General features: G+C 34.5%; 1 protein-coding gene across 1 annotated transcript in view; it reads left to right on the forward strand.

Annotated features, from left to right (window-relative positions):
- LOC100313594 (F-spondin-like protein) overlaps positions 1–26,513 on the forward strand; it is a 33,200-nt gene extending 6,687 nt beyond the window's left edge. Inside the window, 10 exon segments of the mRNA NM_001168059.1 lie at positions 2,603–2,697; positions 4,604–4,737; positions 7,318–7,391; positions 9,274–9,402; positions 13,376–13,524; positions 15,008–15,256; positions 15,932–16,136; positions 19,582–19,857; positions 23,270–23,452; positions 24,144–26,513. Of these exon segments, the coding sequence (NP_001161531.1) occupies positions 2,603–2,697; positions 4,604–4,737; positions 7,318–7,391; positions 9,274–9,402; positions 13,376–13,524; positions 15,008–15,256; positions 15,932–16,136; positions 19,582–19,857; positions 23,270–23,452; positions 24,144–24,301 (1,652 nt within the window). The 3' untranslated portion in view covers positions 24,302–26,513.
- The last annotated feature ends 1,035 nt before the right edge of the window (positions 26,514–27,548 follow it).

Genomic DNA, 27,548 nt, shown 5'->3' on the forward strand with positions numbered 1-27,548 from the left:
TGACAAGTTGCCTTTTAAATTGGGCTCTAGACTTGCGCATAATTTCAAAAAATGGGCCCGACTTAGGGGATCCTTGCTCCTTCCAAATTAGAAAATCAGAACAGTGCTTTCGCATGGTAATCTTTAACTGGCAGCAAGTTTGTGTTTGAAAATTCTGGTCTTTATAGATTTGTAAATTGTAGGGTTTATAATACAAACAATAATTCAAGTGTTGAACTTTAGCGCAATTCCAGTACAGTTCAAGTGTAACTTAACTTTCAAGCTCGCTATTAGCGTGGTTCACCTATCATAAATCTACAATTCTTAAATTACCAATATTTAGGCTGAATACAGTTATGTAGTGAATTTGAAACTAAGCTAGTTTTAAGCCAACTAAGTGTAAAGTTACACATTCTATGTAGGGTGTAACATTTGTAGCACTTCACCAAAACATAATTGGCTTCTCAAAGTGTTGATGCTCTTTTGTTCAAATCAACTGACTGGAACAGGGAGATTGGAATTGGGTAACCTAGTAGTGACTGTATTGACCTTTGTTTAATGGGACTATTCTTTCTGTACACAATGACTTCTTGTGTCATGTAACTGTACACTGATGTATCATGCCAATTTAAAAACCATTAGTCTGTAATGTATGGAGTCTTGATGAAAGTTCTCCTTCAGAAAGGAAATTATGTTTTAGGTTGTGTCTGTGTTCTCCTGTTTCCAATGTCATTGTGCAGACATAACTCTATTAAGTGCTACTACAATATTTTAGTAACTTTATATCAATATTTAGGATTTCAACATTTATTGCATTTTAAACCAAAAAAAGAAAATTTATGTAGATGCAGTAAAGAATTGTCTATAGGTATTATGTTTGTAACTTTGTATCTTAAATGACCTATGACCTTACTAAACTAAAAGACTTGAATCAGCATAATGCTACACTATGTGCTTTCACCTATCATGTTAATAACCTAACGTTGGGTACATTCATCTTTTGAGTTGCTGTTCTGAAATTGATATTTGGAAAAAAATTAAATAATATTTAATAATTGTTGCCGATATATGGTGCAGGTGACAATTAATTTCAAGGTTGATATATCAAAATAGTGGCCACAAACCATTAATGTTATTTTAATCTTACACAGCAACAACCCTATTTTTCGTCAGTTCAGACGCAGTCCGAAAACAGGGACTTATGTTTTGACTTCCGTGTTCGTGGGTGCATGCGTGCGTGCGTCCGGACCTGTATCTTAGAAATGCCTGGACCAATCACAATCAAACTTCACACATACATCATACATGATATTATACATATGCACGTCAATTTGTTTCACGATCTGATTCAAGATGGCCGAATGGCGGCCATTTTTGTGCTAAAAATCATCAAAATCAAGCATTTTTCAGCTGTTTACAGATGGATTTTGTTTGAAATTGGTATATACGTTAGGCATTATAGGACCTTGATGCACATTATTTTGTTTTTCAGATAAGATTAAAAATGGCCGACTGGCGGCCATTTTGTTTTAATGAATGTGGTTCTAGTGCCATATCTCTGACTTGCTTTGACTGATTATGTTCAAATTTTAAATATTCATTATAAATCATGTCATAGATATACAGATATATTGGTTTGACGATCCTATTAAAAATTGCCGAGTGGTGGCAATTTTTGTGCTAAAAAATCATCAAAATCAAGCATTTCCCGGCTGTTTACAGATGGATTTTGTTCAAACCTTGTATATACGTTGGACATTATAGGACCTTGATGCACATCATTTTGTTTTTCAGATACATGTTAGATTCAAAATGGCCGCCTGGCAGCCATTTTGTTTTAATGAATGTGGTTCTAGTGCCATATCTTTGACTTGCTTAGACTGATTATGTTCAAATTTTAAATATTCATTATAAATCATGTCGTAGATATACAGATATATTGGTTTGACGATCCTATTCAAAATGTCTGAATGGTGGCCATTTTTGTGCTAAAAAATCACCAAATATCAAGCATTTCTGGCATTTATGGATGGATTTTGTTCAAACTTGGTACATACATTAGACAGTATGGGTGCACATCATTTTATTTTTCAGATAGGATTTAAAATGGCCGACAGGTGGCCATTTTGTATCAATCAATGCAGCTCTAGTGCCATACCATATCTCTGACATGCTTTGACTGATTATGTTCAAATTCAATATATTCATTATACATGCATTCAAAATGGCTGATTTTGTTTTAATTAATGCTGTTCAGAGCAATATCTCTCAATACTCGTTTGGCGATCAGATACAAATGTCAATCATTTTAATGTTAAACAATCATCATAATCATATTCCTGACATGTTTATGTTCCAACTATATTACTATAAACAAAACTATATATCTTAAATTCGATAACTAACAGGGACTGTGTCATGTATGGCTTGTTATGTATTGTTTTCAGTATCGTTGACCAGCACCAACCCTATTTTAACGTATTGTTTTCAGTATTGTTGACCAGCACCAACCCTATTGTTATGTATTGTTTTCAGTATCGTTGACCAGCACCAATCCTATTGTTATGTATTGTTTTCAGTATCGTTGACCAGCACCAACCCTATTGTTATGTATTGTTTTCAGTATCGTTGACCAGCACCAATCCTACTGCCTATCTGGGATTCATGTTGGTGGCATTACAAGCATCAAACGAATATGAAGCGGCCGGCAACTTTGAGGTAATTTCATATTTCAAATATAATAGAAAACAAATAATTAAACCATGCAAAATGAATGTATGTTTTGGGGTTGATAAATTAAGATAGATTAAATTCTTGGCTTTGAATTCATTTTGCATAAAAGTGTTTTCCAGATTTTACTAGCCTACTAGTATGTTATATTTTAGTGTATGGCGGCCATTTTGTCAGTATTAATAAAAATAAGCACACAATGGGAGTCTTTGCAGTTAGTGCGTCTGTATGTGTGTGTGTGTGTCTGTGCGTCTGTATGTATGCCTGCCTGTGTGCGTGTGTGTGTGTGTGTGTGTGTGTGTGTGTGTGTGTGTGTGTGTGTGTGTGTCCGTCTGTTCCACATAAGATATCTCAAGAACCATATGTTGGTTTTTAATGCGCAGATATAAGTAGGTTTTGGTCGAAATAACTGCATACTAATTACCTAATTTGCATGATAATTTGCTAATTTTTGGCTGTTCTATGACTGTTCTGCAAATATCTAAAGAACCATTCATTGTATTTTGATAAAACTTGATACAAAGATGCTCTGGGACAATACGCAGTCCTGATTAGTTTTGGGTAAAAATCCATACATGTCAATTACCTTATTTGCATAATGATTAGACAATTTTTGGCTTTTCCACTGTTATCTCAAGTACTAATCATCACATTACAATCAAACTTGGTACATAGATGTCATAGGACAATGCACAGGCCTAATTAGTTTGGGGGTTAATACCCATTTATATTAATTACCTAATTTGCATAATTAGTACATAATTAGTGCCAACAAAAATATGCAAATATGCATGCAGCCTGGGGAGAACACCGAACATGGATACATCATGACTGATTGGGATATTTTATGTTGAAGTTATATCTCTACCTAACACATGTTAGAGGTCAGAGAGACAAACTGTAGGTTATTGTATTAGATGGTCAGGGTTCTGCCTAGCCTGATTTGATGTCAGTCGCTAAATAATATTCATGAGGTCATTAATAGTCATTTTTCCATTCTACTAGCTACGATTTAACTACTTTAATTATTTTAACTTTTATTTTGAATATTTCAATGTAAAATTAATCTGATTTGATAAATGTGGAAAAATATATACATTTTATTTTCGCAATCACGTCTAAAATGCGTATTTTGAGACATTGACCTCTGACATGGCAGCCATGGAAACAAGAATTTAATTGTTTTCTTTCCCAATGGAATGCTGGTAAATCACATTAATAGTGTAAAATAAGTATTCCTTGTATCGCTGACTGAACATAGCTTATAATTAATTTAATGAATGAGTCATTAAGCCAAAAACATCAATGAAGGTTATTACACTCGAGTGCAAGTGCAGATTAAATGAACGACAGCTTGATGCATCGCTGCAGGTGAAGTGATGTAGTGAGCAATTTATTGTTCAACTCAACAAATCTTACACACAACTAAACTTGCAATGGTAATGCTTCCTTCTGTTTATTTATCATTGCCTTCCCTTCCATTATCTTGATGTACGACTTATTCCGATCTGGTTCGCTTATTAAAACCAGGGAGCTGTAATGAGAGCAGAATGTCAATTGGAGAAGGTTAAAACAAAAACACATTAGGCCGATGTCACAAGTGTACGTTAATTTAGCGGTGTCTTCTTTCAAGTTTTGTTGTGTGTTAATTGTTTGCATTGTGTTGTTGTGTGTTAAAACCAACAAGAACATAGAATGATGGTCCATTGGCCGACATCCTTTGTGTATCTTAAACAAATAGGATAGTGCCGGTCGCCAACTTTTTGTCCTGGTCGGAAATTCTGAGTGCTGGTCGCTAGCGACCGGTGCCAACCAGCGTGGGCAGATCCATGGATGGTTATCAGAGGTAATGCTGATCAAAGGTGATAATCAGAATGTTTTCTATTTTTTTTAGTTGATTGATTATAATATATCTCGTTTTACTGAAAACTGTCCATTCGCATTGACGCATACTTCGAGTCTTCCAAAAATGTCAGTGTCATTCACCTGGACAGCGCCGCCAAGAAACACTGGATGTGTGAATTTTAGGTGAGATATATTCATTCAAATAATGCTTGCTTACCATCTCTTGAATTCTGTCAATCACAGAGGTTTGGGTTTTACCTGCATTCACTAATATAAATATAATAACTGTCTAATATAATACTCTAATATAGATCAATCTAAACATTATTCCCATTATCGATATCAATCTTTTTTCCAATTTTTATTTTTATTAAAACATTTCCTGTATCATTAGTGAAAATTTGTAACGACCGTCACCAAAATGTGAACACTGAATGCATAGCATATATGCTATAGTAACGTTTTTATACATGTATTGAAATAGGAAGACCACAGGCTTGCATCTAGGTCTCCAGAATGCACCATCTATTCAATTCAGTTTTGTCATACAAACCTCAGATATTACAGTATTGTATTTAAAATAATATTTCGGTAAGATTTGGTCATATTTATGTAGTTATACAGTGACCCCTTGGTAAGTCGCGCCTCGGTAAGTCGCGATTCGGCTAAGTCGCGGGTACTTGGATGGCTCCCCAAATTTCTATTGTGTTTTGACAGCAGTTCTGAAGTACAAAGACTAATGTTTCATGGCATAGTGTTTTTAACTAACCGTTAAAGAGACAACTTAACACCTACTGTCCGTCAATTGCTGAGATGCAATGGGTGACGGCGGCCTTACTCAAGGTGTCAACAGGGGTGTCGAGTAGTGACCGTATGTGCTTCTCGGCCGGTCCTATTTTGGTATACCTCTATAAAAACCGCTACAATGAGTTGAATTCATTATCTGATCTCTATTTCTCAACTGAGCAGCATGTCTAAGCGAAAGCTATCCAGTCTGTTCGTACGCCATAAACTCACAGCGATCGACCGAGTCAAGAAGAGGTGAAACCAAGTTAAGGGTTGCACGTGATCTAGCAGTGGGTGAGCCCACTATTCGTGGGTGGGTAAAAAATGAAGAGGGAATTTGTTTTCAAAGTTGATCAAGAGGCGGGACTGAACAGAAAAACGTGCGAAATTGTCCGACAATGATGACATCGATATAGCTGTTTACGTTTCTTCAAGAACAGTCTGCCAGAACTCTACTGTCTGGTCCCATCACCCAATGCAAAGCACACAACTCAGATATGACGACTTTTAATTTGAGTTCAGGGTGGTTCTTGTGATGGCAAAGAAGACACGCTATACACGAAGTCTCAATCCAAGGCAAAGCTCGGTCTGCGAACATGGACGCTGTCAGAACTTTTTCCGAAAAACTGAGAGAAATTATCTATGAAGGTGGTTATTCCGACAAACAAGTTTATAATTGCGATGAAACTGGTTTATTTTGGAAGCTGTTACCGTCGAAGTCGCAAGCAACAGCAAACAACCCACATAATATCGGACACAAACAAAATAAACAACGCATCACTGCAATGTTTACAGCAAACATAATCGTGATCTTATTCGAATACTGCCTGACACATATGATACATCATACAATTTGTAAATATGTTTCTAATCTTTCAATTAACTAAACCAAGGGTTTATATGTGCTTTTTATATGTTTTCTATGCATGACCCCCTTCTTTCACGAGGACCCTCGGTAAGTCGCGGCCCTCGATAAGTCGCGGTTTTTGCTTGGATCCCGACACCCGCGACTTAGCGAGGGGCCACTGTATTTAAAACAAAAAAATCACAGGAATTCACTTATAATAAATCTGTAATGTAACACAAGTTCTTCTTATGGTCACATACTGTCTAGCCATGCCATAAGGCAACATTACTGAAATAGTTTACTAATAGATAAATTATTTTTCTAAATGCTGTTTTTTCTAAAATGCGGTAACTTTATAGCCACTGTATAAGTATTGTAACATTGTCTACTTAGTGACTTAATGACAGCCGTACTGGTGATGGTATGGTAATAATTATTAGTATACCCACAGGGTTGGATACTTACACTGATGGGATATACCGTTATACCCACAGGGTTGGATACTTACTCTGATGGGATATAATTGAATGTTTACAGTTTACAGAGAAAACAAAGGTTATTTTACATTTTACGGAAAAAAGAAAAAAGATTAAAAAAGAAAACCTAGAAAATTCTTGTACGTACCGGAAAAAATGACACATTTTTACAGTGTACGAAAAAAATATTTAATTTATTACGTTGTACGTCTAGCCTGTGATTACAGAATTACGGAATTTATTTTTTCAATTTACGTTGTACGAACAAAAAAATATTGCAATTACGTTGAACGAAAATAACCCTTGCCCCCCCTCTTACACTGATGGGATATACCATTATACCCACAGGGTTGGATACTTACACTGATGGATATACCATTATACCCACAGGGTTGGATACTTACACTGATGGGATATACCATTATACCCACAGGGTTGGATACTTACACTGATGAGACATATTTTTATACAAGAATCTTTGAATTTTCAATATATATTCAGTCATAGTTTTTCTCCCAAAATTTCATGTGTATATAATTCTGTTGATGCAATGTAAAATCCATGTTATTTATTCATTTCTTGTACATGGGGTGATGAATATATTACAGGGATGGGATCTAGTGTTTAACATGATGTAATGTTTGTTATCACCAGGGCAACCGTTGTACAACATAAACAGGTATGGTTCAAAGATGATGGGGCACTGACTTTGACCCTCTGTGAAGCAGGTAATTACAATCAGGTTTCATTTTAAAAAAATGTCTTATGGATTGACCTCTCTATATCTCATTGGGTGTGCTTACATGTGAATATTATATATTTAATATACTATGTAAAGCAATTATTAGTTTATTAAATTTTTGGAAAAGTTTTGTTAGCAAATGTTATTGCAACTGATATTTGTAATTTGTTTCGACCAGTCTTTGATTCACTTATTTCAGGCCTTCATCTCCACCCACAAAGTCAACTACAGTCATGTTGATTTATCTGACTCAAATTTGTTATAAAAACCAGACATACCCGGTAATGTTATATGCTTAATAATTTGCATATTGGTGACTTAACCTTTTCACCACCAGACTACCTTGCCTAAATTTTTCTGCCCTTTTTTCTCATATTTTTCAATATTTCTGGAAATGAACCCTAATTTTGGAGCCAACGGACAAAATTTGATTCAATTTTTACTAAGCAAATACGACTATTTTTGTTCAGACTATAAACGGGACTATTTTCTGAATTTGTGATGAAAAGAGGGAACTGGTGGTGAAAAGGTTAATAATTTATATCTATAATACTATATTTTATATTATAAATGGTTAATTGTACACTGTCTTCATTCTAATTGGTCCATCTGAAACTATTTGTCAGACTGGGTACAAAATCAGGCAGTATGTCATAAACCCAAAGTTCAAAATAATCCTGAATTTTAAATTTTTTTTGGTGTGTAAAATGATAGAAAAATTATTAAAATGTCATACCTGAATATTGGGTGGATGGGGATGGGGGTTACAGCACTCAAAGGGTGCTCTCAGAAATGGGCTGATTTATTTCAATCAAAATGTGACCAATTTGTGTGTTTTTTTGTGATCCAATGTACCAATTGCCAGCCATTTTGTATTTTCACTCATAACTTTTCATATAGCAAAATCCCTGTATTAATGTACTCGACCGCGTTAGCGCCCAGGGGCCTCAGCTCAGAAATTCATGATTTTTTAGGGCTGGGTGCTTACCCGAGCACCCCCCTCGAAAAAGAGTGCAAATGAAAATTTTGATTCATCATGTGACAGATTACGTCAAGGAGGGAAAAAATCAAATTACGAAATTAGTTGCATTGTCATTGATTTTCACAATGAAGAAACAGAAATGATCACAAAAAATATGCACATTTTATTACAATATTAATTACGTACCACCAGAATTTACGAAATTAAAAACATTAGAGTCTGTTGGAACAGTCTCAGTAAAAATTCTCATCATTATCTCCACTGACGAAGGTGTTGGATTGTACGCAAACTCTCGATGAAAATCACTTTCCGCCATAATGCATTTGCAGATTTGACCTGCAGCAGCGTCCTTTGACCTAATGGGTCAAGTTGGTTATTAACCAATCAGAATGCTGTATTGTACCGACGCAATTCTTCGGAAATTCTCGAAGACTTTCCGGTAACAGAATGCGGAAGTGAATTATCGATGTCGAAGTACGATCTGTTGGATTGATTTCAGCGAATAAATGACATGGTTTTTCCAAAAAACTAGTAACTAGTAAACTAGTAAACTGAATATGGCATGAAATATTTGCCGCATTTTACTTGTATTAACAGGTCATTGTCGAAGCGCACTAAGTTTACGCACGGTTACCGTGGTCTACGCATTCACAACTTATTCATAGGGATCGATATCCACGCTGTATCATATAAAAACGATTACCAAGATTCGTTACGCAAGACCAAGTTTTAAATTAGTTGCATTTTGAATGGGTGGGCGCTTTGCCGAATGTGACCCCAAATATAAAAATTGCACAAAAGTGGGGGGTGGGTGCTTGCCTGGGCATGGGCGATAACGCGGTCGAGTACGGTAATTATAATTAATTTGTTTCTATTATATGTATAGCTGAAGACTATATTCCAGAGAGTTTTCAGCGAGAAATTACGGATTGTTGTGCATGTGGATCTGCTAAATATAGAGTTACATTTATAGGACAGTGGACACGTTCTACACACACTAAAGACTATCCTGCTGGTTGGTAAAACTCATATGCTTTGCATCCCACATTGTTAATGTGTATCTGGCCCTTTTGTAGATGCACCTTGACATCTGACCCTTTTGTAGATGCACCTTGACATCTGACCCTTTTGTAGATGCACCTTGACATCTGACCTTTTTGTAGTTGCCATTGACATCTGACCTTTTTGTAGTTGCCATTGACATCTGACCTTTTTGTAGTTGCCATTGATATCTGACCTTTTTCATAGATGCCATTGACATCTGACCTTTTTGTAGTTGCCATTGATATCTGACCTTTTTGTAGTTGCCATTGATATCTGACCTTTTTCATAGATGCCATTGACATCTGACCTTTTTGTAGTTGCCATTGATATCTGAGCTTTTTGTAGTTGCCATTGATATCTGAGCTTTTTGTAGTTGCCATTGATATCTGAGCTTTTTGTAGTTGCCATTGATATCTGAGCTTTTTGTAGTTGCCATTGATATCTGACCTTTTTCATAGATGCCATTGACATCTGACCTTTTTGTAGTTGCCATTGATATCTGAGCTTTTTGTAGTTGCCATTGATATCTGACCTTTTTCATAGATGCCATTGACATCTGACCTTTTTCATAGATGCCATTGACATCTGACCTTTTTCATAGATGCACCTTGACATCTGACCTTTTTGTAGTTGCCATTGATATCTGACCTTTTTCATAGATGCACCTTGACATCTGACCTTTTTGTAGTTGCCATTGATATCTGACCTTTTTCATAGATGCCATTGACTTCTGACCTTTTTCATAGATGCCATTGACATCTGACCTTTTTCATAGATGCACCTTGACATCTGACCTTTTTGTAGTTGCCATTGATATCTGACCATTTTCATAGATGCCATTGACATCTGACCTTTTTGTAGTTGCCATTGATATCTGAGCTTTTTGTAGTTGCCATTGATATCTGACCTTTTTCATAGATGCCATTGACATCTGACCTTTTTCATAGATGCCATTGACATCTGACCTTTTTCATAGATGCACCTTGACATCTGACCTTTTTGTAGTTGCCATTGATATCTGACCTTTTTCATAGATGCCATTGACATCTGACCTTTTTCATAGATGCCATTGACATCTGACCTTTTTCATAGATGCACCTTGACATCTGACCTTTTTGTAGTTGCCATTGATATCTGACCTTTTTCATAGATGCCATTGACATCTGACCTTTTTGTAGTTGCCATTGATATCTGACCTTTTTCATAGATGCCATTGACATCTGACCTTTTTCATAGATGCCATTGACATCTGACCTTTTTCATAGATGCACCTTGACATCTGACCCTTTTGTAGTTGCCATTGATATCTGACCTTTTTCATTGATGCACCTTGACATCTGACCTTTTTGTAGTTGCCATTGATATCTGAGCTTTTTTTTAGTTGCCATTGATATCTGACCTTTTTCATAGATGCACCTTGACATCTGACCTTTTTTGTAGATGCTCCTTTACATCTTTACATTTATTAGATGCATCTTGACATCTGACCCTTTTTGACTCCCGTGTGCGAAGCACAAAAAGGGAGTCTTTGCAGTTAGTGTGTCTGTCTGTGTGTGTGTCTGTCTGTGTGTCTGTGTGTGTGTCTGTTCCACTGATATCTCAAGAACCATACATTGATTTTTGATGAAACTTGGTGCATAGATGCTCTGGGCCAATGCGCAGATTTGATTAGGTTTTGGTAAAAATCCATGCATATTAATTACCTAATTTGCATGATAATTAGCTGATTTTTAGCTATTCCATGATTGTTCCACTGATATCTAAAGAACCACTCATTGGATTTTGATGAAACTTGGCACATAGATGCTCTGAACTAATGCGCAGATTTGATTAGTTTTGGGTAAAAATCTGTGCAATTACCTAATTAATTACCTAATTTGCATAATGATTAATCAATTTTTGGCTTTTCCATTGATATCTCAAGTACTAATCATCACATTTCAATAAAACTTGGTACATAGATATCATAGGACACTGCACAGACCTGATAGTTTTTAGGGTAATATCAGTACATATTAATTACTTAATTTGCATAATTAATTAATTTTCAGCTTTTGATATTTCAAGTAGTAATCATCACATTTCAATAAAACTTGGTACATAAATATCATAGGACACTGCACAGACCTGATAGTTTTTAGTGTAATATCAGTACATATTAATTACCTAATTTGCATAATTAATTAATTTTCAGCTTTTGATATTTCAAGTAGTAATCATCACATTTCAATGAAACTTTGTACATAGATGTCATATGACACTGCACAGACCTGATAGTTTTTAGAGTAATATCAGTACATATTAATTACCTAATTTGCATAATAAATTAATTTTCAGCTTTTGATATTTCAAGTAGTAATCATCACATTTCAATGAAACTTGGTACATAGTTACTTAAGGACTGTGCAGAGACCTGATTAGTTTGGGGGTAAATATTTGTGCATATTAATCACCTTATTAGCATAATTAGTTAATTTTCAGCTTTTCGCCTGATAACTCAAGTACTGATCATCATATTTCAATGAGACTTGCTACATAGATCCTCTAGGACTATGCAGAGACCTGATTAGTTTTAGGGTAAATAATGTGGATATTAATTACCTAATTCGCATAATTAGTTAATTTTTTCCATGAATGTTCCACTGATATATAAAGAACCACTAATTGGATTTTAATGAAACTTTTATAGAGTATTCATCATCACATTTCAATGAACCTAGGACTATGCAGGAGACCCAATTAGTTTTTGGTAAATATTTATGCTTATTAATCACCTAATTAAAATAATTAATTAACACTGATATCTCAATTACTGATCATCACATTTGAATAAAATTTGGTACATAAACGCTCTAGAACAATAGACAGGCCCGATTAATTTTGGGGTGAAATTTGTTCATATTAATTCTCTAATAATAATTCATAATAATTCATAGTTTTGTTCTGATCACATTTCAATGAAACTTGGTACATAGAAATTACATTACGCAGGCCTTATTAGTTTTACACTCAAATCTGTTCATATCAGTTATCTGATTTACATAATTAGTTTTCAGTTATTCCATCAATATCTCAAGTACAAGTAATTTTTAATTAATTTTTAATGTGTCTTCAATACTCTCAGCACACAGGAGTTCTTTCTAAGCTTTCTTTGATTATTAGATGCATCTTGACATCTGACCCTTTTTATTAGATGCATTTTGACATCTGACCTTTTTGTAGATACGAGGGGTGATCAATAAGTTCTCGGCCTCACCATGAAACAAGAGGCGGAACTCCTATTCTGGGGTATAACTTTATACTATAAAGCATAAGGTATTCATTAATTAGAACGTGGTGCATTTAAAATCAGCAGGTGAGACGAAAATCACAAAATGGACCAGACAGAAGATCGTGTTGTGATCAAGTGTCTCTATAAAAAGTGGATGACTCCCAAAGAAATCCACGTAGACATGGTCACGACACTTGGTGATGACTCCCCTTCTTATTCCGCTGTAGAGAAGTGGGTTGCTAACTTTAAGTGAGGCAAGGAGAGCACAAAAGGAGAGGAAAGCTTCAAGCTGGTGTGCTGTTGCTCCAGGACAATGCACCTGTCCACACAGCACAGGTGGCAATTGCAGCAGCAACCGAATGTGGCTTTGAACTCTTACCTCACCCTTCCTACTCACCTGACCTGGCACCGTCGGACTTCTACCTGTTTTCTAAGGTGAAGTCCCACTTGCGTGGTCACCGTTTTGAGACTGATGATGACATCATCCAAGCTGTTATTGGTCACCCCTTGTACCTCCTTACTTCTGACTTATGTGTAGATGCACATTATCATCTGACCTATTTGTAGATGACCTTGACGTCTGACTCCTTTATAGATGCACCTGGACATCTGACTCCTTTGTAGATGCATTTTACCATAAGTTACATGTACCCCATTGTTAATTGTTTTACAGGTCATGGTAATCACTGGTCATCTCTGACTGGCTGCTCTCATAGCAAGGACTATATAGTCTTTGAGTATGGAGGTTATGCTTCTGAAGGCATTCGCAGAGTAGCAGAGTGGGGATCAAGCAGCGTATTAGAACAGGAAATGAAGTCACAGGTACAAGTGGATTCTTTAGTCCCTGTTTGCAGCCTTCAAAGTCACCAGTTGGTGATCTAGATATTTATTTTAATGGCCATTGATTACATTTCATCACCATGATGACCAAAGTCTCAGGTCCTGGTTTGGGTGAAGTCTGACACTGATCTCTTATTTTCTGTGCATCACGTGGTTACACAGAACCATTACCCAGACATGCATATTTTCTCTGTCATGGAATGACCAATTATGTTGGACACTATACATTTATATCATATGCAACTAATTTTGTATGCTGAATCAGTACAGTGCCAACAGCGGTCGGAGGCCTACCTGTAGAGAACATTGTATCTGCTTCGCGAAAATCACTTTAAACTTTATACATAAATCATGCCCTACATATGCACATACAATAATTTTGTCATCTGGTTAAGGATGGCCAACTGCTGACTATTTTAAAAAACACTAAAATCAGGTATTTCGACATGTCCAGTCCAAAAGCTTGGCCAATATTCTTAATATACTTAAGATGGCTGACAGATTCTGTTTTACATAATAAAATAGCAACAACAAAGTGTTCATTATGCACATGTATATTGTATTGAGATAGAACTTATTGATTGAAATAAAGTATGTGACTTAGTCATTTCGATCACAATGATTATTATTATGAATTAGAATTTTATACTTAATTAGTGCTATGCTGTTGACATTTGCTTTCTTGCTATAAATGTGATATCATTCATTGTCAAATGCATACTACATGTATCTTCATAGTGAGAAATATTTATAGATACAAGTTTTGCTGTTATATTTTATGTCACAAACCAAAATTACTCTAATTTATTACTCACGTTAAAAAACAGAATTGCATATACAGTCAACAGTCAACAGGGACTATGCATTGCAAAATGCTGATATTTATATATTTATGTCTGTCATTAGTCTGCACCCTGAACAAGGTATCAATTAATGTATCACATCAGAACAGATCAGTCTTAGTAAAATTGTGTTGTCATGACAGAAATACAGTATGGCATGGATTAAAAAAACAAGTAATGTTTTAACTGAAAGCAATAAATAAACTAGCTCACAAATCCTTAATCACTAAAATTTATACTTCTTTTTAACTCATAATTCCTTGTCTTCATACTATCTTTAGCTGAAGTATGCGTGTTCAAAGAAAGCATATGTCCAAACATATTCAGACCATTGCTACATGTATGTCTACTGAAATAGATTCATTGAATACAAATCACAAAAATATTTATAAAAAATAGAAAAATAGTAACCTAATATGTGTGATATTCATGGCAGATTTGATCAAAGTTGGTCGTTGCTCAAGTTGCCAAATTAATTGCTGAGAATTCATAGAACAATTATCCATGCATATAATAAACACTAATTGTCTCTTTACAGAATCACTGATTTGCTGTATGTCCTCATTAATCATTTATTCAATAACTGACATAATAATTGCAGTATATACATGTACTTTATCTAGGGTCAAAATATTCGAACTGTTATCAGACGTCCGGGATTATGGCCAGCTATTGGTAATATGTCTAGCCTATTTAGTGCAGACCAGGAACGACATCTGTTAACTGTGTTGACCATGTTAGGTCCTAGTCCAGATTGGTGTGCTGGTGTTAGTGCTGTTGACCTTTGCACTCAAGACTGTGGTTGGGTTAATAGACTAGAATTGGCACTCTATCCATGGGATGCAGGAACAGACAGTGGAATCACATATATGGTAATAATCATGGCACAAAATATCAAACTTTGACCTTAAACTCACATTACTTCATTTTTTAGACCATCTCTAAAACCATTGGTCATATAAATTGTTATGAAATATCGGTATCACATTAACATAGTTAATGGTATAATGTTTTGTTTGAAAGGATCTTTCCCCTTAACTTCTCCATGATCGTATTCCAGCAACAAGTCCAAAACTCATTCTTAGAATATACATTCATTTTGAATGCTTCAATGTGATTTTTCTTGAGTATAACTAGTTTTTCATGGTTGAATAGACATATGTTGTCTCCAAAAGATATCTTACAAAAATATATTTAGTTGTGTATATGAGTAACAAACATGTTTGCTGAATTTTACCTTTTATAGTGAACTTTCAAAGTTAAAGACTACAAAAAACTACAAGTTCAGCACAAAACTGAAGCTGGTGTATTAAAAAATAGCACCTTCCCACTAATTCGCATCACTTACCCTACCCTGTCATTCGAACCACTCACCTACATGTACCCCCTCATTCGTACCACTCATCTACATGTACCCCCTCATTCGTACCACTCACCTATCTCCCCATTCAAACTGCTCACCCCCTCATTCACACTACTCGCCCCACCCTCTTATTCGCACCTCTTATTGATAACTAATGCAATGAAATTACTTGTTAACATTACAGTCAGCAAATTCACAAACAGTTCCACAAGAGAAGATTCGACCATTGTCAAGTTCATATCCTAACAACCCAGCCTCACCATTCTATGACATTACTGGTAGACCTATAAAAAGAGTTGCCACTCTCATTATAGAGTTGATGGACACCAAAGGAGATCAGTGTCTGAAAGATGGTGTGGAGGAAGAGGTCAATATTGTGTATGAAAATGGTACGTATCAAATTAATGAAGCACTCTGGGATTGTCTTGGATTATTATGTTAAATATCTGATGGAATCGCCTCAGAATTCAAAATGAATGTGATGTCATTGTGGACAAGTGATTTGTAGGCGAGGGATACAGCCTACAGGATATGTTCAAAACACAGTAACTCTATCATAGACAATATTTATATTGAGTATTTGAACTAAGGGTTGAATGAAGCTGTCACCAATCACCAATGTAGTTGCCTTGGTATTTACTATAGCAATATTTACTAAGTTCGGTTAACAGTTAATTAAAATTCGTTACTAAATTTGAATGTTGAACAAAACAAAAATTTCCATGTTGTCTACTGCTAAAGTTTGAGTTACTGAATGTAGATGTCCAAGAAAAACAAAAATGTTTGTAAGGCAAACAATTCAGCATCTCCAAAAAGACATCAGTGTACTAACAGAGACACCTGTCTGTCATCACAAATATTTGTCATATTCTGTTATTGGCCACTGAGATGTATTGAGTAACAACAAGACATGTATGTGTGTGGTCACACAATTTTATGATGACACACATGGCAAATGTTATGTAGGAATATCCACAATTTACCAATATCTTGATTTGTTTTACACGCCAAAAAAATATCCATGCTTCAGAACCCTTAACCCTTATCCATGCCAGCCCCATGTACGTTTTACATTGACTTAAAGTAAAGTGTCTCAAAATTTTATTACTCTTATGTGCGCATGTTATTTTGTATGGTATATTTCTTTTGGGGGGATTTAGTGGCCCTGAAAAGGGCGGTTTGGTTATGGACGCCCATGGTTTGGTTGAAATCAACGATAAACAGCATTCATAAGTCGATCCCAAGAGATTAGTACAGATGTTGACTATCTGCATACAAGAAACGTTTGACAGTTGCTGTTATTGAATAATCAGTTAAATTAGAAAACTGAGCTGCGCCCATCCCACAAGACGTAAATGTCAGCCTTTAACCAGATAAGAATTAAAAACTGACAGAACTTTGTTTGCTACATGTGGAAGTTTGCTTACATGTGGAATATGGATTGTTTGATTTTTGCAACAGACGCTCATTCCAAAAATCTTTGAAAAACTAATACATATTTCCATAATTTACACTAATTCAAATAATAAAATTATAATCACATGACCTCAAAAAACTGAATGAAAATATGCAACTTTAATAACCTTTTCACACAAGACTTTCCCACTGAAATTTGTCTGCATTTTTAGTCCCCGTTCAGACGCAGTCCGAAAACGGGGACTTATGTTTTGACCTCCGTGTGTGCGTGTGTGCGTGCGTGCGTGTGTGCGTGCATGCGTCTGTGCGTGCATCCGGACCTGTATCTTAGAAATGCCTGGACCAATCACAATCAAACTTCACACATACATCATACATGATATTACACATATGCACGTCAATTTGTTTCACGATCTGATTCAAGATGGCCGAATGGCGGCCATTTTTGTGCTAAAAAAATCATAAAAATCAAGCATTTCTCTGCTGTTTACAGATGGATTTTGTTCAAACTTGGTGTATACATTAGACATTATGGGACCTTGATGCAAATAATTTTGTTTTTCAGATTACATTCAAAATGGCCGACTGGCGGCAATTTTGTTTTAATGAATGTGGTTCTCGTGCCATATGTCTGACTTGCTTTCACTGATTATGTTCAAATTTTAAATATTCATTATACATCATGTCATAGATAGACAGATATATTGGTTTGACCATCCTATTCAAAATGGCCGAATCGTGGCCATTTTTGTGCTAAAAAAATCATCAAATATCAAGCATTTCTGGCATTTATAGATGGATTTTGTTCAAACTTGGTACATATATTAAACATTACAGGTTTCTGATGCACATCATTTATTTTTCAGATCAGATTCAAAATGGCTGTCTGGCGGCCATTTTGTTTTAATGAATGGGCTTCTAGAGCCATATCTCCGACTTGCTTCTACTGATTATGTTCAAATTTTAAATATTCATTATACATCATGTCATAGATAGACAGATATATTGGTTTGACGATCCTATTCAAAATGGCCGAATGGTGGCCATTTTTGTGCTAAAAAATCATCAAATATCAAGCATTTCTGGCATTTATGGATGGATTTCGTTCAAACTTGGTACATATATTAGACATTACAGGTTTCTGATGCACATCATTTATTTTTCAGATCAGATTCAAAATGGCTGTCTGGCGGCCATTTTGTTTTAATGAATGGGCTTCTAGAGCCATATCTCCGACTTGCTTCCACTGATTATGTTCAAATTTTAAATATTCATTATACATCATGTCATAGATAGACAGATATATTGGTTTGACGATCCTATTCAAAATGGCCGAATGGTGGCCATTTTTGTGCTAAAAAATCATCAAATATCAAGCATTTCTGGCATTTATGGATGGATTTCGTTCAAACTTGGTACATATATTAGACATTACAGGTTTCTGATGCACATCATTTATTTTTCAGATCAGATTCAAAATGGCTGTCTGGCGGCCATTTTGTTTTAATGAATGGGCTTCTAGAGCCATATCTCCGACTTGTTTTGACCGATTATGTTCAAATTTTAAATATTCATTATACATCATGTCATAGATATACGAATATATTGGTTTGACGATCCTTTTCAAAGTGGCCAAATGGTGGCTATTTTTGTGCTAAAAAAATCCTCAAATATCAAGCATTTCTTGCATTTATGGATGGATTTTGTTCAAACGTATAACATACATTAGACATTACAGGTTCCTGATGCACGTCATTTTATTTTTCAGATTGGATTCAAAATAGCTGACTGGCGGCCATTTTGTTTTAATGATTGGGCTTCGAGAGCCATATCTCTTAAATGCTTTGACTGATTATATTCAAATTTTATATATTCGTTATACATCATGTTATATATATACATATATATATATATATATACATGTATTCAAAATGGCTGATTTTGAATGCTGTTCCAGAGCAATATCTCTCAATATGGACAAGTACTTGTTTGACGATCAGATACAAATGTCAATCATTTTAATGTTAAAAAATCATATTCCTGACATGGTTATATTCCAGCTATATTACTATAAACAAAACTATATATCTTAAATTTGATAACGGGGACTGTGCCATGCATGACTTGTTTTCTTATATTCTTCAATATTTTTAGTAATGAGTCCTAATTTTGGAGCCAACAGATAAAACTTGAGATAATTTTCAGTTTTTACTCAAAAAATTCGGCTATTTTTGACCCAATCTTTTGAAGGACAGGGCAAACTATAAACAGGACTATTTTGTTAATTTGTGCAGAAAAGAGGGAACTGGTGGTGAAAAGATTAAAAGACCCATGATTCATAGCAGCTCAAACAGCTATTTCATCTACACTAATATTTAATAAAAGTTGTCATTATTTAATATTTTTATTTCATTGTAGATTATAATTTGCAGTTTAGTGTGGATGACAACAGTACACCGCCCCCTAGAGTTGAACAACACATGGGTGCAAAGAAAAGACCCAAAGGTAAAAAACCTATGCCTCCATTTATAGAGCAGCCAAAGAAAGACATGGAATCATTACCAACTATGATGCCAAAGAAAGACATGCCATTACCTACCATGATGCCAAAGAAAGAAATGCCACAGCCACCAATCGAAGATGAGGTTATGGAAGTCACGCCCATGATGAAGAAATTCCCTCCAGAAATGCCTGGTGAGTTCTGATTGGTCTAAAATTTCTATATTTGGTGTATAATCTGTTAAATCACATTATCATGTATGGAACACTCACACACTGTAGTTCTACAGGAACAATCTTATTATGTTAGTCTACTTTCCATACATTTTTATGTTACCTACTGCACTTGTTAAAAAAATGTTCAACTGTTATGATCACTGATATATGTATTTATTATACAGCTATCACTGAAAACATTATAATTGCTGTTCCATGAAAAGTTGAATCAGCATTCATTCCATAATGTATGAGCACTCGTTTCCTGTATATAGAGTGAACTACATCACCAACATTGACGCATTCAAGATTATTGACGTCGCATTAAAACACCTTTTTATTGTTTACATTGGATGCAGAAATTCTATAGCGCATCGAAAATAAAATTCTGTCAATGAACACAAAATGCTTTGCAGTCTAAATTTAGAATATTTGCAAATATTGATAAAACAATAATAAAGCAAGCTATGCAAAACTATGATTTGGATCTAACATATATGTACAAGGAAACATTAGCAAGCTATGCAAAACTATGATTTGGATCTAACATATATGTACAAGGAAACATTAGCAAGCTATGCAAAACTATGATTTGGACCTAACATATATGTACAAGGAAACTTTAGCAAACTATGCAAAACTATGATTTGGACCTAACATATATGTACAAGGAAACATTAGCAAGCTATGCAAAACTATGATTTGGATCTAACATATATGTACAAGGAAACATTAGCAAGCTATGCAAAACTATGATTTGGATCTAACATATATGTACAAGGAAACATTAGCAAGCTATGCAAAACTATGATTTGGACCTAACATATATGTACAAGGAAACATTAGCAAGCTATGCAAAACTATGATTTGGACCTAACATATATGTACAAGGAAACATTAGCAAGCTATGCAAAACTATGATTTGGATCTAACATATATGTACAAGGAAACATTAGCAAGCTATGCAAAACTATGATTTGGACCTAACATATATGTACAAGGAAACATTAGCAAGCTATGCAAAACTATGATTTGGATATAACATATATGTACAAGGAAACATTAGCAAGCTATGCAAAACTATGATTTGGACCTAACATATATGTACAAGGAAACATTAGCAAGCTATGCAAAACTATGATTTGGATCTAACATGTATGTACAAGGAAACATTAGCAAGCTATGCAAAACTATGATTTGGATCTAACATGTATGTACAAGGAAACATTAGCAAGCTATGCAAAACTATGATTTGGATCTAACATATATGTACAAGGAAACATTAGCAAGCTATGCAAAACTATGATTTGGACCTAACATATATATACAAGGAAACATTAGCAAGCTATGCAAAACTATGATTTGGACCTAACATATATGTACAAGGAAACATTAGCAAGCTATGCAAAACTATGATTTGGATCTAACATGTATGTACAAGGAAACATTAGCAAGCTATGCAAAACTATGATTTGGATCTAACATATATGTACAAGGAAACATTAGCAAGCTATGCAAAACTATGATTTGGACCTAACATATATGTACAAGGAAACATTAGCAAGCTATGCAAAACTATGATTTGGACCTAACATATATGTACAAGGAAACATTAGCAAGCTATGCAAAACTATGATTTGGACCTAACATGTATGTACAAGGAAACATTAGCAAGCTATGCAAAACTATGATTTGGATCTAACATATATGTACAAGGAAACATTAGCAAGCTATGCAAAACTATGATTTGGATCTAACATGTATGTACAAGGAAACATTAGCAAGCTATGCAAAACTATGATTTGGATCTAACATATATGTACAAGGAAACATTAGCAAGCTATGCAAAACTATGATTTGGATCTAACATATATGTACAAGGAAACATTAGCAAGCTATGCAAAACTGTAATATGTACAAGGTTACATCAAGTCCATGTGCAGTGTATGAGAAGTTTGATTCAACAGAAGCCTAGATTCAAATTTAGAAGTACCGTAAAATTCCTAATTGAGGCCGCGGCTTAAATTAATATTATTTTTTTCAATGGTTGAATTCAGATGCGTGAAGTCTTGTTGCGGCTTTAATTAGAGCATTCACTTCAGAAAACAAAGGCCAGAAGGGATAATGAGATGCTAATGAGATGCACGACACTCGATTGCAACTTTGTTGCAATTCTAAGCGCACTTTCGGATTTTTACACACAGACAAACTTTAACACAAACGAAATTTCACACTGTATAATATACTGCACAATAAATAATATCTACAAATAGATTTGTATGCATTTGCAGATTAAGGTACCGTATACTACAATCTCTTGAATAGATGTCACTCTAATTCGTTAGCACCGGTATAGGTCACAACTGAGAGACAGTCGTCTGACACAGTTTTCAAAGTGTTACAATTGATGATTATTACTCAGTAGTGATTATAATAACGTACAAAAAATAAATTTGTTGAATTATGAAAATTCAACTTAGTTTCACTGCAAGGGAATGATTTCGGTCACATGTAAACGCTTGATCCGATACGATATCCGCCATGTTTGTTCAAACACCTTTAGTAACTTGAAACTGTTTTTTGACCTGATAGGTCAAGTCGCTAATTAACCAATCGAAACGCTGGATGGTGCCAACGTGTTTGAATTACCATAGCTCATTTAAATATGTTAATGTAGTTCAGCAACTTCATGGTGAACTAACACGGATAAGATTTACCGTTGTTGTAGTGCGATCGTTTGGCTTTGATTTTGATGGAAAAACGGTATGATTTTTTTTTAAATCAAGAAATAAGTTGTTTTTCGAAAGATAAGCTGAGCATTGAAGAAGAATTTAACACGTTTGACGATAATAACAGCTCATTGTCGAAACGCAGTTTACCCATTCACGCTACCCACAATAAACACTGTACTCTCGAATAAGCGTCAATGACTACGGAAAACCTAAATTAGACTCTAATCTAGGCGTCAGAAAAGATTGAAATGTTTGACAAATTATGCCTTAATTTAAAATTAAATGGTATGTCTTTTTCTGAAATATGTGGTGGCTGCTTGGTTTGTGAAAGTTTGGGGTGCAGCTTATATTGCAGACTTTTTTCTGGGATCAAAACTTGTCAAATTCAACATGAAACAATGTCTCAAGTTAGGGGTGCGGCTTCTATTAAAGCTGCGGCCTCAAATTTTTACGGTACCTCCTACAAAAAGAAAGCTATGCTAACATGACCCTGAGTGATTACAACAATGACAATTATATTTGATTTTGAGATTAGTGATCCAATATTTCAGAATTTGTTACCATGGAAACCTATTTCATCATTTTTCATGGTGATCACAATAAATGATACAAAGTGGAAAAACAAATTTAATGTTTGTTTGTTGTTTGTTTGTTTGTAGATAAAGATATGCCTATAGACTGCATGATGAGTGAATGGCAGGAGTGGTCTGAATGTACAAAGACATGTGGTAAACATGGTAAAACTATAAGAACCAGAATGATTAAAGTAAGACCTGCCAATGGTGGCAGAAAATGTGGAAGGAAGAAGCAGAAACAGAAATGTAATACAGATATTCGTTGTCGTAAGTATATTTGTGCTGTGGTTCAGATGTAGTGATGCAATACTATTATGGTTGGCAGTACTAATTTATATACTGTAAAATACTTTATTTAATTAACACTGAAATTACTTTATGAGTGTTTTGTATGGAATTTTTGATGAGATGTATGTAAAATATAGGAAAAAAGGTATATTTTATTGGGAACACTTTATTCATATAAATTATTCATTATTGATTCGTTTTATTTTCGCTTTGTTGTATTCCTTTGAAATTACATGTCATATGGTAAACCAACACAACCTTGACTGTTTCACGCCATTTAACTATTCAAGTTTATTAGTACTAACGTAAGAGTGAACACACTTCGAAATTGAATACAGTCAGAGTTTATTTACTTGTGTAAATCCTTGGCTGTCTATATAAACTTTGATTCAATGTAATTCTTCAGTTGTTTCAACCTGACGCTCTATGACGCATGTCATATTCCCGAATAAAAGTATTCTTTGCTGTAGAATACTGTCTTGTCACTCTGTCTCGTAACTGCGTAGTACATATACACTATCAGACTCGTTATAATACGAATCCTGTCTTCTATTGTGATATCCAACTACATATTTGCTGGATTTTATTTTCACTGAATTCCCCCCCTTAGTTTGTGGGCAATGAAAGGCAGGGTTCTAACAATTTGACTATGTTTGTATTACCTTTTCAGCTGTTGACTGTACACTGGGAGAGTGGGGATCTTGGTCTGCATGTGTGAATTCTTGTCAACAAGATGGATTACAAGTAAGGATGAGACCTGTAGTGAAACGAGCAAAGCATGGTGGGAAGGAATGCGATGAAACTGAGCAACAAAGGGTACTACAGTAATTGTGTATTCACTGGAAGCTTATTATTCATTTGCTAAGTTTTCTCAGATAATTTTTTTTTCTTGCCTCATCACATGATTTTATTAAATGAAGGGGAAACAGTTTTTTTTTCTTCCAATTTTTTCCACACTTGGATATTTTGTTAATTTGTTTGGGCTTTTGGCCATTTTTAATTTGGGGCATTTGTTGTTTGTATATTTTTCAAGATATGAATGAAATTTCATCCTTTTTATTATGGTTACATTAACTCAAACAAATTTTTATCTGATCATCTTCAAACTATGAAATAATGAAATGTCCTCCAAGTTCAATCTTAGTTTGACTAGTATGTATAATTATTGTACATCTGTCACCATAATGCCATAAGTTACAGCGTGCCGCAATTTCACGGGGTATTTTCCTCCTATTATATAAGGAAAAGCGAATTCCAAATATGGAATGATTACGCACATAAGCGTCCTCAGATAATAAAAACAAACATGGCTGCCATTGGGGTTTGACCGGACTCCACATAAAGAGTATAGTACTACGCTGATTCTGTTCTAAACTTTTTGGATTTCGGCATTCCCATGATGTATCCTTGGAAGGAAAAGATGTATAATAATAAGGTTATTACGAGATTACCTCAAAGTATGCACTCAGACAGTACGCTGCGCATCGACCTCCACTGCCCGTTGGTTGATACTCCAGCTGTACTGTCTTCGTGCATACTTTGAGGTATCTTCGTAATAACCTCATATTAATATACATCTGTCACTGTAACACCATAAGTTACAGCGTGTCATAATTTTGCGGTATTTCATTCTACAGTATTAGGAAATGCGAATTCCAAATAAGGAATGAATATGTGCGTAAGCGTCCTCTAATAATAAAAACAAACATGGCACTTTGATCAGAAGGAAAAGATGTATAATAATAAAGTTATTATGAAGATATTGAAAAGCATGAACTCAGACAGTACACAGTCGCATCCACCTCCGCTGTGCATCGGCCGATACTCCTGCTGTACTGTCTTCATGCATACTTTTCGGTATCCTCGTAATAACCTCAAAATATCAACTCAACGTTAACACCAGACTATATGAGAATCGTGGAGACTGATGTACAATCTGTGAACAGTTGGATCATGTAATTGTACATGCAACCTGCTACATTCACAGAATAACCAACATATTAATTGCCTAATTTGCATAGTTATTGATTTTTAATTGACATAACAAGCGTTGGTAGGATTGTACAGGGTTACAAGTGAATGAATTACCTGCAACAATCAGAAGCTATGTCATCAAAATCAATACAATTAACAACAACAGCAAAACACATTTTCAATGAAATAAAAATATTGAAAGAGTAATAAGTTAATTTTGTATTGCATGTGTCGAAACTGCAAAACAAAGAAACAGAAATGAGGTGAACATAAACCATTGTACACACAATTCAACAGACAGCAAACAACAAACAAAGTGGAAATGTACACAAAAGTACTATATGTGAAATTGTGAACTAAACTATCGGCCATTAAGTGTTTAAGTACTTTCAAAATGTTACTTTTAGTGAGAGGAGGGAGTCAGCACTATTACGATTGACTTACATTTTCAATGCAGCTGTTGTAATGATTGTCCACTCTATGTTAGTCAGTGAATTGTTAATTTTTTTTATAAAAATTATTATACACACATTTAACAAAATATTTTACACATATTTAATTTTAGGAACTATTATTAAATATGTTCTAATGTGTTTAATATGCTGCATGGCATTGGTGCTTTAGTGTTAATGACTTTATTAATGAGTGTATTAACATATTTTATTGATCGTAAGTTTTTTCAATATATTTCTGTCCAAATGATTCAATTTACCTGAGTTCTACAGTATTTTTAGCACTAATATTGAACTATGCAATTTATTAAATTAAGTTTAAGTTTCAAAATTTTCAATTGTTAGGCTGTTCCATTGTTGCCTAAAGTAATTTTAGCAAACATACAGGACACCTTTCTTAAGATTGTATGTTTCTGACTATATTTACAAATGCCTCTGTGAATGTAATTTACAAAATCATGTGATTTTAGCTAACCAATCAAATGTCACCTATCACCATGATTTGCATACTTTTTAATTGATTGATTTCATATCTATATATATATATACAGTATATACAGCACATTTTATGTATCTTTATAACCAATAAATGAATAATTATCAGTATATTTAAATCATTTGCTATTCATAATTTATTCTAAGTGTGATGCATACTTTCAATTACAGTCTCTCAAACCCTTGTGGGACTGTGTTTCAGTAAAGGACAGTTTTCACTCAGAATCTTTTGTTGGCATTTACTTGAAGAGTACTAAATCTTTTTTTCAGTCTGCATTTACTTGTTTAGTTGTTTTTTTGATAAAAACAGTTCAAAATTATCTCAGAACAGAGAGTGGAGAGTACAACTTAATCCTTACTATTTAAAAATGGGTCATTTTTTAGAGTTGTAACACCCTGGATTAAGCTGTGTGAGTGCATGGTCACTCCACTCAATTAACTAAGTTGTTGATTTGTGATGGAATGCATGGTCATGTCTCACTATGACACATATTATTATCAGGTATGTGTGATATGTACATGTGATCAACTTTTCTATACATTACCAGTACAAGAGAAGTTGGTCAGAGCTTTGTTAAATAAAATATTTATTCAATTACCGGTACATAGTGGAATTTACAGTACATAGATGCTCATTTCAAATTGACCCTCCATATAGGTGCTTTGATTTCATTTAACATTGAGTACATCAGTGTATTTATCAATTATCAGTTAACAATTTATAACAATGTTGAAAAAAATGGTTTCTATATTTGTGCTGCTTGTTCTAATCGGCCGAGGCTTTTAATATTTGGCATATCCCACTGGCTGAGTTCTTACTTGCTTCATAGTCTCATTTCTACTGGCCAACAGAAATATATAACAGCCATTTTTGGAGTCCTTGGTGTTATACTTTAATATTGTCAACAATGTTAAAGGATAATTGTTGAATGAGATTCATCTCGTTTGAGATCGAGTACCAGAAAATATTTTTATGAATTTTTAGCACTAATATTAAACAATTAATTAAACAGAGCTTTCATTCATATTGTTACGTTCTCACTGTGTCGCAAAATATCTTTTTTTCAACTGAATCAGTAAAGTACATATGACAGCAGTTATGAATAATAATTAGAATAAGATATTTAAAATATCCTGCAAAACAATGATATCCA

This window comes from Saccoglossus kowalevskii, chromosome 12 (assembly GCF_978046115.1).
Source record: "Saccoglossus kowalevskii chromosome 12, keSacKowa6.1, whole genome shotgun sequence".
NCBI classification, from domain to species: domain Eukaryota; kingdom Metazoa; phylum Hemichordata; class Enteropneusta; family Harrimaniidae; genus Saccoglossus; species Saccoglossus kowalevskii.